Source organism: Gossypium hirsutum, chromosome D01 (genome assembly GCF_007990345.1).
Source record: "Gossypium hirsutum isolate 1008001.06 chromosome D01, Gossypium_hirsutum_v2.1, whole genome shotgun sequence".
NCBI classification, from domain to species: Eukaryota; Viridiplantae; Streptophyta; class Magnoliopsida; order Malvales; family Malvaceae; genus Gossypium; species Gossypium hirsutum.
This window is the reverse complement of record NC_053437.1, coordinates 41996065-42016420: the sequence shown is the minus strand read 5'-3', so window position 1 is coordinate 42016420 and position 20356 is coordinate 41996065. Positions and strand designations below refer to the sequence as shown.

At 32.0% G+C, this 20356-nt stretch overlaps 1 protein-coding gene across 1 annotated transcript; it reads right to left on the bottom strand.

The window, feature by feature from the left end:
- Nucleotides 1-87: 87 nt before the first annotated feature.
- LOC107922311 (putative clathrin assembly protein At1g25240) lies at nucleotides 88-1636 on the bottom strand. Its single transcript, XM_016852293.2, has one exon. It carries the CDS (start codon nucleotides 1392-1394, stop codon nucleotides 222-224), a length of 1173 nt encoding a protein of 390 aa, XP_016707782.1. The 5' UTR covers nucleotides 1395-1636; the 3' UTR covers nucleotides 88-221.
- Between the last annotated feature and the right edge of the window lie 18720 nt (nucleotides 1637-20356).

Genomic DNA, 20356 nt, shown 5'->3' with positions numbered 1-20356 from the left:
AGAGTTTTCTTCTGTTGGGTAATCTCATTTCATCCACTCGGCAAGTGTTTATTTTAGACCGAGCAGTTAAATGCTGCTGCTTGTTTTGAACTGATAATATCATTTCATTTTCTTAATGCATTTTTTATTGAATTCAAGAAAAGAATATTATACTAATTATATTTGTATAATATAGATATGTGAAAAATTGTTGTCATCAAAGTTGATGGTCCCATCTAATTCTAGAAGCTAATTAAATCTGGGATTTCAAAAGGGTAATGAACAGCCATATGATCAATGGGTATAAGAGGTAGATCTGAAACTGTAGCTTCTTGATCGGCACTACCGTTGCTTTCATTAAAGAAACTATCGATATGTTCTCCATTGAGGTTTATATTATCATGAAAAACCTCCCATTTGTCTGTTATTGTTGTCTTCAAGCCACCTTTTATTAATTCGCTATGCTCGACGATGGCATTGTTTTCTTCTCTTACAACTGTTGCCATTTGGTCATTTTCCTTGAAGTCGTCGTTCTTGTATGTCTTGTCTGAAACCCCATTGATTATTCTCTCCAGTTCTTGGACATCTTCCTCCGGAATCTCAGTAACCTTGTGGAATTCGTTAGCTTTTAAAACACCATATTCCTTGCAAAACTCGAAATATTGAGAAAGTTGTGCGCCTTGTGACGTTGCCTTCCGAAGAATCTCGAGGGCCATTGCTGCTTCAAGTTTACCAACTGAATGTACTTGCATTAAAACCTTGGCGATCTCACTGCATATCCTGCTATAAACATCGAAAATCTCGATGATGACACAATCCATGGCTTCTAGAATTAAAGGAACCTTCATATTATCCGCTCGAGGCCTAATTTTAAGCAACATATCAAGCAAACATTGCCGTTTCCGAAGTTTCAAAAGCTGCCGAACAATCAAGGGAACATCCTCGGCAGTTTTGTTTTCGTCCAGTAACCAAACGACAGCTCTTTCGTCTAGAAATACAAAGTATTGACGAATAAAAATATTGAAACCCCATGTTTTGCTTAACCTGGAATGTCTGTCGCTGAAACTGGAGAAATCAAAAGGTAAACGACCCATCTTTCGAGCGTCAGGGACCTTACAATGAATAAGACCATGCACGAGCATCAAGCCTTTGATGGCAACCACCCAACTCCGCGTCTTCTCCATCCTTCTAGACAGGGCACGAACGAGAGGGCATAGGGTATTCGGTGAAGCTCGAATCCAGGAAAAAAGCATTCGAGTATTCCTTTTATCAATGTCGTGTTCGTCATGACTTGTGGCCTTGATGATGGCAGCTTCAAGATCATGATCCCCAAAGGCACCTCTTGTGATAAATTTGGCGAGCACTAGGCTGTTCTTGTCTTTGATAGCACCGGTGGCCCTCTTCCATATAGCCATTGATTTTTCTTGTTCTTTTCCTCTATGGTATCGAATCCCTTTCCCTCTATAATAGCCTTAGGAGGATGGTTGTAACTACGCTTTGTTAGTGTAATGAGTTATTGGTTCAACGGAATTGAAAACCAACCGTCATCCATTGAGGTTAGGAGTTATATGGGTTGCCGTTACGAGATAGAAGCAGCCGCATCGCCGGATAATGAAATTAGTGGTAGTAATTTGGCCACCATTGCCTCCTCGCCATTTGTTATTACTACGTTCAACTTTGTTTCTAGCGTCGCTACATGTTTGCCTTATTCATCATTTTTCTTTTCTTATAATGGCGAAATTCCTATGCTTTTATGCCACTAATTTTATAACATTTAAAATCCCACAAATCAATTCATTTTTATTTTTATTTTTATTTTTATGTAGAAATTTGTCTAAAATTCATTGTCAAAACCACTTTTTGAAAACAAAAATTAGTTGTCGACTTAAAAATGAAAATTGGAGTCGTCACCAATTTTTTATTGAAATGTGATTGGATCACCTAAAAAATAATTTTGGTCTACGAGTTTTAGAAAAAACGGGTTTGGGAGTCAGTTACGTACGAGGAAGGATTAGCACCCTCGTAACGCTCAGAATTGGTACCAAATTAATTATTTATTGTCTTAAGGTCAAATGAAAAAGATTTGAAAATACGATCCTTTTTAAAAGAAAATTTGAATAAATTAACTCGGACGATAAGACCCTCTTATTTCGAAGAAATAAAATGTTACACCCAGTGAGTTAGGGTGCAGCATTTCTAATTCTCGAAACTAAATTTGTTTTGACTTTTAAAACTCATGCATTTAAGTTTGAGAAGGATGTTCGGTTATTTAGGTTAAATGAAAAATCAGAACCCAATAAGTCAAGGTTCAATTTTTCAAAATTCTCAAATACCGAATACTGCCTTTATTTTTAGCAATCCTTAACTCAAGGTAACAAAATGTCATATTCAGCGAGTTAGGACACAACATTTTGAAATCCCGAGAATCAACTTTGGTTTGAAATTTTTATGCTCTTGTTGAAGAAGAAATACTCAGTTATTTAAATTCAATGGAGAAAATTGAAGCCCAGTGAGTTAGGGCACAATCTTCTCGAGAATTTGGGATACCGAATATATTGAAAACTTATGGATAAAAACAATTTCAATATTTAAACCAAATGCAACCTTTTAAAAGAACTACAATGCGATTGAGTGATAACATATAATGCAAAAGGATAATTTGAAATTAAAATGTACACTAGTGAACAAAAATAATCAATAGATAAATACAAACAAACATAGCAACAATAACCTCAAGCATACATTATGCAAACACTAACATTAAAGACTAATAAATTTAAAGTCCATTTTGAAAGAAATACTGAACCAATTAACACAAATAAAGTACAACAAGTTATAAAAATAAAATATACAAAAAGGAAATGTAAAATCATTAATACAAACAATAAATTATATGTATAATATTTTAAAACAAACAATATATATACGAGCTTGAAATAAATTAAAATAAAGATAAAGAATAAATATTATGTGAAATGATAATATCTAAATAAATTTTAAGATAAATATCGGATAAAAAGAAAATCACAATAGGTAGTACACAAGATAATATACATATATTTATTTGAGTAAACAATATATAAAAACTTTTAGAGTACCAATAATATATATATATATATATATAGAATAAGAAATAACTTAATATGAATTATATATGTATCTATAAGAATAGTATATTGTAAAAATATCTTCATATAAATCTTTAAAATATAGAAACATATAAAAAAATGACTTTAAAAATAAAAACAAAAAAAATGTGTACAAATTATATTGAATTTATAAAAAATATAAAATAATACACGATAAATTTAAAATAAGCATGTTAATGATGAATTTAAAATAATATTAAGCTTAAACATTAAAACCCTAAAGAGTAATAAAATAATAATTAAAAAACAAATTAAATTAAATATTGGACCATATTGAAAACAGAACAAATTTTGGAGGAAAAAACGTAATGGATTCTAAAAAACGAATAGGGACTAGATTGAGTACGTGCTAAAGAGGGGAGGACCAAATGGAAAAATAAACCATCCTCTGGAACGTTTCTTCTTCGCAGGGTACCAGGGATTAAATTGTAATGCGCAAAAAATTAAGCAAGCTAATTTTAAAAAATAAAATAATGAAAATAGGACTGAATTGAAACAATCAAAAAATGCGGAAGGACAACGCGCGCAAATAACCCACTAACCAAAAACACGTGGATCCTCCCCTCGGGTCGGGTCACCGTGCGGGTCACTCCTTATACGGCGTCGTTTTGGCCACTGAGATTAAGGCCAAAAACAGCGCCGTTTTGATCTTCTATATAAACCAAAAATTTAAAAAAAAATTCATTTTCTCCCTTTCACAAAAAAATCTCAAAAAAATGTAAATAAAAATAAAATAAAAATAAAAACGGCACTACTATCTTTGAAAATGGTCTGCACTTGAATGGATTTCTCTCTATTTTCTTTTCATTCATTCGTGTGTTTTTAAATACATAAATTCGGGGCCTTTTTATAGCCCGAAATTTCTTATTTTCCCTACTTTTACACTGTTTGTGTTGCTATTGGACTCTCCTAGTCCTTTTACAGGTACAAACGTGGAGGAGGGCTGGTTCCGAGCCGTGCTGGAGGCTGCTGAAGGCGGCTGCTGTTTTTTTTGCTTAGGGTTTCTTTCTGTTTTCTTTTTCAGAAAATGTTTTGGGCAGTCTTGTTGGGCTAGGGTTTAGGTTTAGTTAGGGCTATTTTTGTTTGTATTGTAATTTGGACATTTTTTGGACTTTAATTTATTTATTTTATTTGTTAACTGGGCCGGCAAAATGGGTATAACATTCATTTTATAACATTGATACGGAATATGTTATATTTTAATACTTAAAGTTGTTAATCCATTTTTTTATTTCTTGTCTCAAATCAAGATTTAATTTTATCGATTATTTCGGATCAATTCTTTTGGTGTTAAAGAAAATTAGAAAATTACCAAAATTAAGAAAAAAATTATTTAATAAATTACAAAAAAAGGAAAGTATAAAAATATAAAAAAAAAATTTATATGACAAGGAAGGAAGCCTAGCCCACTTCTTTTATGTTTAGCCAATTACAATGTCATCTTTCTGCATTAAGAATAAATCAGTTGTTTTCATCGTTTCAGCATGTACTTAAAAATGTCACCCTAAAATTATTAGGAATATGATGACACGTTGCGGAATTTGATTTTTAATAATTTGGTATTTAAATATATAAATATTTTATTTTTTAAATAATTAGTTAAATCACTTAATCAAATATAAAATATATTTTTTAAGAGTATTCTGGAGTGGCATCCAACAAAACGAAGGTGGTGTGGGAGATTATTCAATAATTATTAAAATAAAGACATTATATAATGGAATTAAGATTGTAAACAAAATGAAGTCGCAGGAAAATTTTATCAAAGGTGTTTAATAGAATTAAAATTTTAATTTGTCAAGTATAATTTTATGTCCATTTTTTACTTTATTTATTTTTACTACGAAACTAAATAATAATAATAAAGGAATCTTTTTTACATTTATTTTGTGTTTTTCTATATTTTCTGATTTTTTAAATTTTTTGTATTTTTTTCTTTATTTTTATTTTATGTATTTCTAAAATAAAAGTAAATGGTTTTTAATTTCTAGGAATTTCTTATATTTTCCTATATTTTTATTTTTTTAAAAAAAATTGAAAGTATTTTTTGATTTCTTAATTATACGTGTGACATATCTTGGTAAGTATTATAATTAATACATCATACTGAATTAAAACATTTCATATTTGCTTCAATTCTTTAAAGTTGAGAATACGAAAGATTATAGGGATAATTAATTAAAATGACTTTCAAACATTTTAAAAAAATTTAAGATATGATTTTCCGGAAAATTATTTCCAACTTTTCAGCGTTTGATTGGCGGAAAATATTTTCCATTTGAAAAATGAACTCCAAAACAAGGGAAAATGAGTTACATTTTAGGGAAAATGTCTTACCCTTTCAATTTCCGTAAGATATTTTCCGTGCTCTCCTCTCTATCGCCTCCTTCATTCCTTCCTTCATTTTCGGTAGAAAATTGCTTCTGTTTATCGATTTTCCAGTAACTTGTTTTTTTAATTATTCAATACTTGTTTTTTTAACACAATTACAAATAATTTATTTGATATTAATTTTTTTCAATTTATAACGATTAATATTGTAGCTTAATAATTGAGTATTATTATAAATAAATCATTGCAATATATGTAAAAATAATTTAAAATATAAAAATTTATTAATATATATCAATATATGTAAAAACAATTTTTTCGAAAAATATTTCCAGGAAATCTGCCAAACAACCGAAAATATTTTACACAGATTCAATCAAACACCAGGAAATATTTTCTAGTAAATCATTTTACAGAAAAGTAGAACATTTTCCCGAAATCATTTTACGGAAAATATTTTACTGGCAATCAAACAAACTCTTAATATGCGAATCAAATACATGAGAAAATATGATTATTAGGATAATAATTATATATTCTTGCATTTATTCGATTGTGTACAAACAAATCCTAAATTTACTTGCACTGATATCACCCCAAAATCATAGCAAAATTGAAAAAGAAATTAAAGAACAATATTTCAATATAAAAGTCTACGATTGAACATTTGAAAGAAGGTTTCTATGTAAGATTTCATTCATACTCTTAAAATTTTTAGTTTTTTCTTTTATTTATAAATTTTAATACTTTTTGATAAATTTTTATAATTCTTAAAAATTTTTATAATTATATATTATGGTTTTTACAATTTTTATAATTTTGGTATTTTTAAATATTTTTTTTGTTTTTATTTGATTTTTAAAATTTCTGAATGTTGACGATGTCATCATCCAACACATGGCGGAAATCTATTGGTTGGAAGCTTCATCCGTTTTTTAACATCCAAAGGATTGAACTAGGAATGATTGATAATGTTAGGTCCTAATTTGAGATAAAATGTTAAGGATCAAAGTGAAAAAATCGATATATTTTGGATCAAAATTATGCATTAAAGCTTTAAAAATTAAATTTGATTGGTAAAACAAAGACTCACATTTAACTTAGTCTACTAAAGGTGTTATCAATTAGATTTTAATTTTTAATTTACACCGTAAAAAAAATAAACCAATGAAATTCATAGTTGAAGGACTAAATTTCAAAAGGTTGAAAAGTACAAGGATTGACATCATAATTAGACAAAAAAATTTTAAATATGCCCTCCGACCATCATCAGTAGTTTAATGCTTGCCAACTTGGTTTAACCCATTAGACCTTAATGTGCCACTTTGCAAACATACAGAGACAAATCTCTATTGCTATTGTAACCTCCTCAATATGATATATTGTTTGTCATTTTACTTACTTTTCTCAATCGAAAGAGCGATGGAGAAAGAGATATACAGAGATTGCCAGAGAAACCATGCATGCTGCCTTGGCGGCTATGCAATCGATGGTTGCACTCAGTTCATTCCTTTTAACAACTCTAAAACCCATTGTAAAGCCTGTGGTTGCCCTAGAAACTACCATCGGAAAGTCCTTTGCAGAGACCTGGAACAATCTCCTAATGGCAAAGAGGATGGCACGGCAGCAACAGAGTTGTGGTGGTGTAAACATGAAGCAGAGGAAATCCCAAGTTCAGTATGGGACAAAGAGAAGCGATGAGAGAATTTGGTGAGGGGCTTGGATGGAGCATGAGGAACAAAGATCGACAAGAGGAAATCAACAGGTTTTGTGAAAGAACTGGTGTTAGCAGGATAATATTCAAGACATGGTTGAACAATCGCAAGAAATGTTACTTCAAAGGGACATCATCTGCTAACATCTCAAGCTAATAGTTCATCTCATATGCCTGTTATAGAGTTTTTTTTTTAATGATATTTCTCTTGTTTGCAGAATAAGATTGCTAATTTTGTCTTCAAATTCACTGTTTGTTTGCATGGCATTGGCAAGTTCAGCAAGGGTTTGCAGATTAGACTTGGCTTGGGTTATTCGTTAATGTAAAAAACCTCAAAAATAATAAATTAGGTTGTCCATACTCAAACTCAAGTCAATCTATTTTCAAATTTATAATATTGTTATTTATTTCACATATATGTAGATATTAAAAAATATGCCAATTTGTTTTTGCTAAAAATATTAATAAAAATATTAAAATAAATAAATTTTATTTTAAAAGATAAAAAATTAATGTGTGGATTTAAATAGATTTAGGTTCGTAACTTACAAATATAAGCATACTTAAACAAATTTGAAAGTCTATATTTTGGGCCGAATTGTAATTGAACAATTATGAATTAAAGGTAAAATACAAGAATAGTCATCCAACTATTCCGTTCATTCTATTTTGATAATAAATTTATTAATTTTTTATTTTGTCACTCAATTTTTCGAAATTAAATATTTTAGTCACCCTTACCGCTAGTTTAGTAATGAAAGTCTAACGTGGCCTTTGCTTTATTGGCTTAGTAACAAATTTAACCTTTCAATATTTACACATTCTAAAATACATTTAAAAAATTATAAAAAAATTCTAATTTAGTCCTAATTACAAAAATTATAAAATATATTTTTAAAAATATCACAAATTTTAAAAAAATAAATACAAAAACTTTTAACATTGAGGTCTCACGTTAGACTTTTGTTATACACCTCACGAAAAAATGACTAAAATATTTAATTTTAAAAATTAAGTGACTAAAACGAAAAAAGTTACCAAAATAAAAGGTGTTGAATAGTTGAGTTACTATTCTTATAATTTACCCTATGAATTATATTGATTTCATATAAACTAGAATCTATATTCCTCAACAGTAAACAAGGGGTCTTGAAAGCCAGTTTATCTGAATGGGTCCATTCTCGTGTAACAGAGTTTCCTTGAGAGCCCCAAAATTGTTTTCTGATATTAAAACACAAACTAAAACCCCTGAATTAAACCTGGACTCTTCCTGGGGATTTATTATAAAATAAACAATTCAGAAAATTGTAAAAAATAATAAATATTTAAATATCATATAAATAAATAAAATTAATAGGCACATGTAATCTATCATATATATAATATAACAACATAAACAAGCCTATATTGTGACAAGTGGTGGAATTTTTTTTAATTTTTAATTATCCATTAAGTTTGTTTTTTTAAATAAAATAAAATTAATTTTAGACATAAATTAATAAAATATTCACTATTATTATTTTTAATAATATTAAATTATAAGATAATATTTTATTTTTAATTATTTAAAATTTAACTTATTTTGAAGATTAAATTAACTTTCTTTTTAAATTAAAATTAAAATTAATTCAAAATCACCATATTATTACAATTATTTTTTAAATTTATCTTAATATAATTATATATTTATTTATGAACATAGATACGAGTTGTTATCAACGCAAATTAATTATTATAATAATTATGAACAATTGATACAAATTGTTATGAACGTATATTTATAATAATTATTATATACAATTTTTAATTTACGTTCATAATAAGTATTATAAATAAAATTTATCAATTTTTTGTAAAAAATAATTATTATAAATATAAAATTAAAAACAATTTTTATCAACGTTTTTAATATAAATTAATTTGTATCAAATTATCCTATAATTACTACATTTTTTTCAAAAAAATGAAATAAATTAATTTAAAATATATTTTATTAAAAAAAGAATTATCCCAAAAATTTCGTGTGATGATCCAATATTTAAAAAACAAAACAAATTAATTTGGAATATTAAGATAATTCACAGATAGAGGTGCTCATAGTTCGGGTTGGGCCGGACTCAAGTCAGTCCTAAGCATGATATTAATATACTTTATACTTGCTTAAGTCTGGTCCGGGCTCAACTCGTCCATATTTACAAAAGACTAATCCAATCCCGTTTTAGGCCCTCCCATTTTATTTTTTAAATTTTTTTAAAAAATATTTATACTATATTATTGTAATATTTAATAATTTTATTTTTTTATTTATCGAAAGTTTTTATATAGGCATATTAATATTATTTTAATGCTTATAAGAAAGTGGATTTTTTACCTAAATAATTTTTTTAAAAATTAAATACTGAAATAAGTTGTCAGCTGGATTATATACGAAAATGATATTTTTTTTGGGTCGCGCCTATCTCACAGGCGCAACCATTTTTTTATATTAATTTTTTTTACTTTAAATAAAATATTATTATTTTATTTTTATTAAAAATATTTAAATATATATACAGGTCAAAATATAGTCAACGAGTCAAAATACGGGTTAAAAATACCCGAGACAAGTCGCGCTTGTCAGATAGGTGTAACTGGTCGCGCCTGACAGGTAGCTGCGACAGCCTCTCCCAGTGCCCCTCTGCCCCCGCACAGTCCCCCTCTGTGCGCCTGCGCCCCTCTGATACACTGCATTGATAGTGTTTAGTCCCTTCATGGGAAAAAAAATTTTAAATGGGGGACATTATAAGCATGGTTCCCGAAGTTGAAGGTGCACCAGAAGAGACAAAGAAATGAGAGAGAGGAGAAGAAGAAAATAAGAAGAAAGAAAGAAAGAAAAAGTAATGTATTATTTTAGTAAATAATTTTGTTTATAATTTAAAGAGTTTAATTGAGATGTTGTGAAATCTTTTTGTTATTAATTATTATTTATAAATTGTTTATGTTTAGTGTTTATGGTTTTGGGTCAATATTTTGTATGAATATAATTTTTTTTATAATTATTTTAAAATTAATTTGTTAGTAATTTAGGATTATGTTATAAATTGTTGTGTTTGTAATTATTTTAAAATTAATTTATTAGTCATTTAGGATTATGTTATAAATTGTTGTGTTTAGTTTAGTATTTGGTGAGTTTTTAGTAATGTAAAATTATTTTGTTAAATATTTTGTTCGTAATTTATTATAAATTGTTGTGTTTTGTGAGTTTTTAGTAATGTAAATTTTTTTAAAAAAAATTATAGTTATTTTGTTAGTAGTTTATGATTAGGTTACAAATTGTTAGTGTTTTGTGTTTTGTTATAGTTATTTATTTTGTTAGTAATTTGTGGGATTAGGTTACAAATTGTTAGTGTTTTGTGTTTTGTTATAGTTATTTATTTTGTTAGTAATTTGTGGGATTAGGTTACAAATTGTTAGTGTTTAGTATAGGGTTTTTGTGATTTTTTAGTAATGTAATTTTAAAAAAAATTAAATTTATAGTTATATAAATTTTTAGTGTTTAGTTATGTTTTTGTGATTTTTTAGTAATGTATTTTAAAAATAATAATTTTATAGTTATTTTGTTAGTAATTTATGATTAGGTTATATAAATTATTAGTGTTTAGTTTAGTGTTTTGTGATTTTTTAATGTTATTTTTATATAATGTAATTTTATTTTATTTTTATTTATTTGACAATTTTTATTGATTTATTAAAATGTTGATTAAATTTGTTGTTATATAATTTTATAGGTTGTTTGAAAGAAACTAATCATGTATGTTTCTATTTCTATTTTTATTTTTGTTAAATTCGTATGTTTTTTATGTTTAGATAGTTTATATTTATTTTAATTATATTATTAAAACTAACATAATTTGTTTATTGTAGGTAAATTATGAGAAATTATGAGATATTTACCGTGCTTTTTTGTTTTTGAAATTTGAAATAATATATTATATTTTTTGAAACAAATTAAATGAATTCATTTTTTCATTGCAAATTTGCAACAAATGGGTTCTTTGATTAATAATAATAATCACATATCTAGTACTATTAATGAGATGGCAATGAAATTTTTATTTGATACTCATGTTATTTGCGGAATTAAATTATATTGTATTAATTATTTTACTAATTTAATAATGTTAAGGCCCGTACCGCGTATTGAGAGGCTATGTTAATAGTGTAAGGTTTCTGCCAGATGAACGCCTAATGCTATACATGGAGTTAGCCGGGTTCAGATCAGCTGCATTGATCCAGACTTTTGATATACGATACGACTTGATTTTCGCTTTAATCGAGGGATGGCGTCCGGGAACCCACACATTTCATTTGCCATGCAGGGAGTGCACCATTACTCTAGAGGATGTTGTACTACAACTCGGGCTCCCCATTGACGGGAATACAGTCACGGGCGTAAGTTCAATCTCTAGGCCGGCTGCCCTTTGCTATGATTTACTTGGACACTCGCCAAGTGAGGGGAAATTTACCAGTTTAAGGTTTTCATGGTTAAAGACCAATTTTGAGTATTTGTTGTGTATTGCCAATGAATGAGAGGTGATGCAGGTTATTCAAGCTTACGTTATGTACCTTATAGAGGGTGTACTCATGCCGGATGCAAACGGAAATACGGTCCACTTGATGTACTTACCCCTATTATCCAATTTGCATAACACCCGTTCATACAGTTGGGAGTCCGCAATGTTAGCCATGTTGTATCGCGAACTTTGCCAGACGACAGATCCATCTGTGATGGACATAGGCGGATGCCTCATACTGCTACAGTCGTGGGCACTTTACCGGATGTCATTCTTGGCATCCATTAGTCACCAATCATATGTATTTCTACTCGTTAATAGGTGATGAATTTTTACTCGTTATAATAATTAGTTGACTTTTTCTCTGATTATATTGTTCTAACAATTTGTTTTCTTAGATGGAGCACTAATCCGGGTATCAGGAGGTCATACACGGTTCCAATATACTGTCTAATGATCGAGAATCATGCTGGAGAAGGGGTAAGTTTTTCCAATATCAACTTAATTTTATTATTTTATCTCACTCGACCCGCTTTAATATAACAATGTTATTAACTGTGCAGTTCATTTGGATGTCATATTCTGTTCTAGAAATTATGGCAGTTATTCCCTCGTCTACCCATGTCCACTCAAACCTACGGTGCATTAGCACACCCATTATCAATTTTCAGACAATGGAGTGGTATCATGGCGATCGAGTACTCCGACAGTTTGGTTGCATATAGTATATCCCGACACTGCAGTACGATTGGGGGAGATCCATGGGATTAACAGGAGGGGGAAGCATAGAAATGATTGGGGAGAAGTGCATGAAGAATATATTACGATGTGGAACAATTGGTTGGGGAGGGCACCTCAGATAGATCGTGCTTTGGATTTGCAACCCTCGTTAGAGTACATATAGTTGTACTGTGAGATAGGGAAACCATTTTTATTTGGTGGGCGTTTGATGGTAGTCCCCCCGCATATGACATGACTTGGGCAACCCCTTCTAGATTCGCATCATGCACCAGAGCCGGAGCTAGAGTTGGAGGTAGAGCTGAAACTACACTCTAGGGATAGTTCTTATCATCCAGACTTGGGGGCGATGACTATTTCCCGGGCTCGTCAGGCCATGGATATCATTCAGAGTTTGATATCTTCAGCCCACTACCACCTCAGTACTCCAGTCATCCTGGCTCGTATCCACCTCAGTACTCCGCTCCTTTCGGCTCGTATCTACTACCGTACTCCACTCTTCCCGGCCCGTATCCACCGCTGTACTCCACTCATCCTGGCCCGTATCCATTGTCGTACTCCACTCCTCCCAGCTCAAGTTCATTGATGGCGTTTGAGACATGATTTTTCATCTATGTTTTGCACACCCTCACATACGAATGAAGAGAACATTGATCGCCGCAATCGCCTGCAACGTGAATATCGAGCTCCACAAAAATATATCCCTAGAACCACACCATCAAATCATCAATTTTAGGAGGTTTAATATAAATAACTTCATATTTATGTAATGGATTTTTTTCCATTTTATTTATCAATTTTATGGATTTTTTTTTGCAATTTAAATAGTCAACTTCATATTTATGTAATGAATTTGTTGCCATTTTATTTATCAATTTTATGGGTTTTTTTGCAATTTTAATAGTCAACTTTGTATTTATGTAATAATTTTTTTCCATTTTATTTATCAATTTTATGGTTTTTTTTGCAATTTAAATAGTCAACTTTGTATTAATGTAATGAATTTTTTGTCATTTTATTTATCAATCTTATGAGTTTTTTTTTTTGCAATTTAAATAGTCAACTTTGTATTTATGTAATAATTTTTTTACCATTTTAATTATCAATGTTGACACCATTTTTTTGGTTGAAAACGGGGTCGACTTGGATTTTGAAAATGAAAACGAAAAAAAAGGGAGTCGCCACCAATCTTTTTTTATGAGGTGTGATTGGATCACCTCAAAAAGTGGTTATTTTTAATGAACGGTTTGATTTTATTAAAACAACAAGTTTGGTCCACGAAATTCAGAAAAACGGGTTCGGGAGTCGGTTACGCACGAGGAAGGATTAGCACCATCGATACGCTCAAATTGGTACCTGGTTGATTACTTAATGTCTTAATGTTGAAAATTGAGAACTTTGGAGAATTTTAAAAATACGATCCTTGTATTAAAACGTTGAAAATTTTCAGGAAAATGGCATGTTTCACGTTATTCGAGAAAGAGAATCGTATCCAGTAAGTTAGGATACAATGTCTCGAATTCCCAATACGCGAATGAAAATGCTTGTTCAAAAGATATTTAACTATCTTGGATAAAAAAAAGGATCACGACCAGTAAGTTAGGACACGATCTTTTCTTAATTCTCGAGATTGTTTAAAACTTTGAGTTTGAAAAGATTTGTGTATTTAGATATTGTGAAAACCGAAACCCAGTAAGTTAGGGTACGATCTTCTCGAATCTAAACACGAAATGCCATTTTTAAAACAAATTTTGTTATATCGAGTAAAATAAAACACGAAGTTATTGTAAAGAATGTGAAAACTAATTACATTGTTGATATGCATGGCAATATCATAACGAATACGAAAGTATAAAAATAATACGGACAATAACAACTAAAATAAAATAAATAAAAAGAACAAATCGATAACATGCGAAATAATAAACCGTAACATATAAATAAGATGCATAAATACATATAAATATTAAAAAAGATATGTAGATAAATATGTACATACGAGATATATAAAATTAAAATAAGATAAAAAAAAATATATAAAGGAAACTATATTTCAATATACAAAATATATATATATATATGAATATGAATATGTATACATATATTCGTAAGAAAAAGTAAGAAAAAAGTATATAGATATACATAGATAAAAAGTATTTATATATTAAATAAATTATAAAGAAAAAGGTATACGTGTATGTATATTTAAGCTATTATATAATAATATGATAAGTAGCAATAATAATAATAATAATATAACAGACCCTGAACCAAACTGAAATTAAAACAAAATTAAATTACAGATTTTAAAATGAAATAAAAAATCATAACAAAGGACTAAGGTGAAATGCGCGTCAAGAAGGAGGGACCTATCGTGAAATATCCCCATTCCTTATTCACATCATTTTGCAAGGACCAGATTGAGACAAGTGCAAAATATGGGGTCAAATTAAAAGAAAAGGAAAAAACAGAAAAGAACCGAATTGCAGTAGTTCGCGAAAGGGGAAGGACTAAGGGCGCAAATATCCCACTTTACAGAAACGCGCGGATCCTCCTGGAGCGGGTCGAGTCACGCGCGGGTCATGGTGGACTAAAACGGCGCCATTTTGTGTTTAATATAAATATTAAAAAAGGCTAAGAAAAAGCAGTTTCATCATTTTTGTTTAAAAAACAGAGAGAAAACTCTCTCTTCTTCCCTCTCTCAAGCTCCGATTCCGGCCTACATCTCCGGCGAGTTCCCACTGTGGTGCCGCCACGTGCGACGGTCGATGGCTCAAAATGGGATCTTTTTGGTCCTGTTTTGAAGCCGAACGTCTCTAGGACGTGAACCTAAGGCCAAATCGTAGGAAAAACGAGCCTAAAACCTGAAGAACGAGGAGAACCGTTCGTCTCCTCTTCCTCCGACGCGACGCAGGTAAGGCTTTTCTTTTTCTTTTATTTTTACTATGTAAAACATACAAAAAGAAGAGAAAAGAAAAACGAAAATAGAGTTAAAAATCTAAACAGAAATGAGAGAAAATCACCTCTCAAATTTTCTTGTTTTTTATTCTTTTTGCTAATATCTATTTTTGTTACAAAGATCCCCCCATTTACATTTGTTTGATTTGGCTCTTATAGCCGATTACATTGCTACTTTTCTCCTATTCTTTTACTTTCGTTTCTGCCATTATCCCTGTTGCTCTTCCACTTTTATTCTCTTTTTCATTCTGTTTGCAGGTACATGGCAAGGTCAACTTGCCGTTTTGGTGAAAGGCCGGCTGGAGGTGGCAGACTTCGGGCGTGGTGTGCGCCTTCAGCGCGAGGGGCGCCAGAAACCCTAGGGGTTCTGGCCATTCCAAAAAATTTTTTAAGGTTTTGGGCCACCGGGCTTTGTTTCTGTAATTGGGCTTGCTGTAATTGTTATTTTGTTTTGTTTGAGTTTGGGCTTCTATTTATTTTGTTGGGCCCGGGCAAATGGGTCTGTACAGCTGCCCCTCTTTGCTCGTTGTCGTGTAACGATACAGAGCAAAGACGAAAAAAGACCAATTTGCCCGGTCTCATCAATTCTTGACTTGTTTTGATGCTTCATCTCTTCAAGTAGCTTCAATCCTCTCCACTGCACTGATCTTTAGAAAGATCTGACTTCTAGCTTCAATCTTCTTCGCAGCAACTTCAGGGGGACAATGTTTGTGTTTTTTTTTTGTCTGCTCCACTACTACTTAGGGAGATAAGACTTAATGCGATCTGCTCTACTGTAACTTTAGAGATATAAGATCTGTGGTTATAATCCGCTCCACTGCAACTTTAGGAAGATAGGATTGGTTTCTTCTGTCTGCTCCACTACTGCTTAGGGAGATAAGATCTGTGTGTTTTTTTTAATCCGCTCTACTGCAACTTTAGGGAGATAGGATTAGTAGCTTTCGTTTATTTAACTGTAATGTCAGGGAAACAAGATTCGCCGTCATAGCTTTAATCTATTTCACTACACTTCCAGAGAAGTAAGATTCACCGTTGTGGCTTCACTCTTTTAATTGCAATATCGGGGAAGCGAGATTCGCCGTCTTCGATCTGCTCCGCTAGTACTTAGGAAGGCAAGATCTGCTATCTTTAACCAGCTCCACTGCAACTGATGGAGGCAAGGCTTTGTTTTCGATCTGCTTCGCTGTTAACGCAGGAAGGCAAGATCTGCTATCTTTAACCAGCTCCACTGCAACCGATGGAGGCAAGGCTTTGTTTTCGATCTGCTTCGCTGTTAACGCAGGAAGGCAAGATCTGTTATCTTTAACCAGCTCCACTGCAACCGATGGAGACAAGGCTTTGTTTTTGATCTACTTTGGTGTTAACGCAAGAAGGCAAGATCTGTTATCTTTAACCAGCTCCACTGCAACTGATGGAGGTAAGGCTTTTTTTTTTGTCTACTTCACTATTAACGTAGGAAGGCAAGATCTGCTATCTTTAACCAGCTCCATTGCAACCGATGGAGGCAAGGCTTTGTTTTCGATCTACTTCGCTGTTAACGCAGGAAGGCAAGATCTGTTATCTTTAACCAGCTCCACTGCAACCGATGGAGGCAATGCTTTGTTTTTGGTCTGCTTCGCTGTTAACGCAGGAAGGCAAGATCTGCTATCTTTAACCAGCTCCACTGCAACCGATGGAGGCAAGGCTTTGTTTTCGATCTTCACTGATCTGTTCTCTAGGAAACATGACATGTATAATGAACCTAATTATGCCTAAAGATTACGATGGAATGATCAAAATGAATCAAATGCTCCTAACTGGACATGTGTGAATGGTGTTTGCATGAATGCAAAATTTTATTTTTTCGAGAACGATCCCACCGAGGTTGTCATTACTCGAAGTTTATTAAGGCCTTGTGACTGACGTGCTACAACGTCTTCTCACTTGACCGACTTCTTCAAAGAATCACTTTAGTCAGATTGCCCCCACTGTGAAATCCACTAGGACACAAAATTTGTACCATCATTCTCCCACTGTAATCCAATCGTAGAAATATGTGGTCTATCCTCAATTATTCCTTATCACAATTCAAGGATACAGGATCCGAGTCGTTCTAGTTCCTTACACCATTCCCAAGGTGTCGTACCAAAGACTTATGTGCAAATGAAGGCTCTCTTCTCCGAGGTAACCTCTTCCTATTGCCTGATGATCATTGCTTGCTTGTTCATTTAAGCTTTGTCATTAACTCGTTATCTTATCATTTTGTTCAACCAATGCATTCGACAACGAAATTCAAAGAGAAAGTCTAAATTCAGACTTTTCCTTCTCAGATTTCCAACCTTTAAAATTGGAGTGTTCTAAATAATAGTCCTGTTTCAGGCTCCTATATTATTTAGAAACTTTTCAGAGTAACATATAAAACTTTCTTTGTGAAAGTTTTATTAGTCCATTAATCATTATTCCAATGCAACATGCTTACAAAAATGGTCATAAAAATGGATAAGAATAAAGTTGGTTCTGAGCATAGCTCGAAAGAACAAATTATCGAAAATAGTAAAGAAGGACGACAAAGGAATGAATTGGGAATGTATATCTTGGAAAGAAAGAAAAAATATTCCAAGAACAACAAATAATATGATAATTGGGTGCCTCAGATATCGCAGCTTGAACTTCTCTATACAAACTTTCTGAAGCCCTTTTGAGTTGGACATGTGTTGAGATCTACAGTGTTCTGTCGATGCCCCCAAGATGTCTCCTATCCTTTCCTATTGATTCAGGCATAGCAAGATCACCACATGCCCCAATATGATCAAAACTTGAGCAGCTTATATCACCTCATGCCCCATTTTGATCAGTATTTGAGCCTCCCTTTTCGGGTTTTCAACTCAAATCCCCTTTGGCCTAAGGCGCCCTTTGTGGGTTTTCCCCTTAGCCTCTCCATTTTACTTTTCATTTTTCATTTTCATTTTCATTTTTCATCACTCCTTTTTTTGAACTTCATTGTCTTGCAATACAGTGACAAACCGTGGTGCCTGATTTTGAACTGATTACAGCCCTCAGCTATCGTGTTGTCATTCCAATTCAATGCATTTTCCAATACCATCCTCTCTGGAATTCTATATCGGCATATGATGACATTGACGCGTGCAGTATCCTCTATCCATTTGATGAAGTAATTAATGATCTCAATAGTGAAGCAATGCCCATTAGAAGTCTTCGATAATAGTGATGTCCATGCCCCATTTTGCTCAAAATTTGAGTCGCCCTTTTCGTGTTTTCAACTCAAAACCACATTTGGTCACAAAACGCCCTTTTTGGGTTTTCGCCTTGGCCTCTTCTTTTATTTTCTTTGCTTTTCATATTTTTATTTTGACTTTGATTGATTTCTCTTTTTATTTTTTCTTTTTTTTTTATTTTGATTTTGATTTTTTTCTCTCTTTTCCTTTTCCTTTTTTCGAATCGGATCTGAACTCTTGGGATTAGGCAAGTCCTTGTTATCCCTTTCAAAGGATCTTCTCTAATATCAGATCTCCTTTATAGAGCCTTTTGGGGTGAAACTACAACTGAAAACTTTTGATCTTCCTCTTCCATCGGGATAAAATCCAACAACATCTTGAATGGATAGAAACTCGACTTCAAACGGGCAAAGCTATGCTGAATCGACGAGAACGGTATTGCCCTGATAAAGAATTGTATCATTCATACAAGTTTTGACATCGTACGGTTGTGCAGATTTCATTATCAGTGCTTAACCCGACATATCCTAGTATGATCCTACAAAGACCTCTTTGAACAAGGTCTTGCTTCATTTTTGAGGACAAGTCAATTCTAATCTTTACCAAGCTCAGAATTCTTAATGATTCATTATGAGGTAGGATCTGTCTATCCTCCTGCTCAACCATCCTCAATAAGTCCGGAGGTAAGCTACAATCTTTGTCATTTTCAAAGTCCTGAGATCCCTCTGAACAAATGCCTTGCTCAAAAGGAAAATCTGGGTCTGTAGCACAGTCATTCACGTCATTGATATCTGAGGACCCATAATAAGCACCGAGGAATATACAAAAGAATGTATAAATTTATGAATGATTATTTACAATATGATTATGAATGAATTATGGTTTGAAAGAAAATCCAAAAGAATGAAAGAATATAGAATTATTCGTAAAGAATGAAAATATCGGCTCAAAAATAATCGTAAAGCTGTATTTCATTAAAATAATAACGTTCAGACATAAGCCTATTTCACAAAGGAATTTCTATCATTTCTAGGCTAAGAACACCAAAAATGTTCTGAACATTACTTTAAAAAGCTCTAGAGACTATAGGGTTTTCTTCCGCAGTCGAATTGCTTAGAACGCTTCCACGTTTGTAAGGGCGAATATTTAACAAGGTCCCTTCTTCAGTTGCTTGTGCATTGCATTCATTCCATTTATCAATTATGATTGGGTAATGGATTCGCCGCACTGGAAGAATCATCAAATTTAACGACGCCCATACTGATCAGCCTTTCAATTAGTTTTTTAAAGGCAATGCAGTTTTCTATGGAATGCCCCGTATTTCCTGCATGATATTCGCATTGTGCATTTGCGTCATGCCATCTGGGGTACGGAGGCTGTGGAGGCTTTGTATAGAGAGGGGCAGCAATGCGCGCGTTGAATAAGCTTTGATACAGCTCCTTATACGACATCGGAATTGGCGTGAACTGGAGGTTCTCAGTGCCTTGTTTCACATAAGATTCTTGTCTTGATGAACCTTGTTGACTAGCAACCCCTTTACCTGGATGACTTACTGACCTTGAGTAACCTATGTTGTTCACCTCATTTTCTCTTCTCCTTGGGGTTGACCTCTTATCACCCTCTTCCGCCTCAATTTTTCCGGCTCTTATAGCATTCTCAATCATTTCACCATTCATAACTATGTCAGAAAAGCTTGTTGTTGCGCTTCCTAACATATGC

What these genes read in the sequence shown, in the direction of transcription:
- LOC107922311 (XM_016852293.2), bottom strand. Translation starts at nt 1,394, where the DNA reads ATGGCTATATGGAAGAGGGCCACCGGTGCTATCAAAGACAAGAACAGC.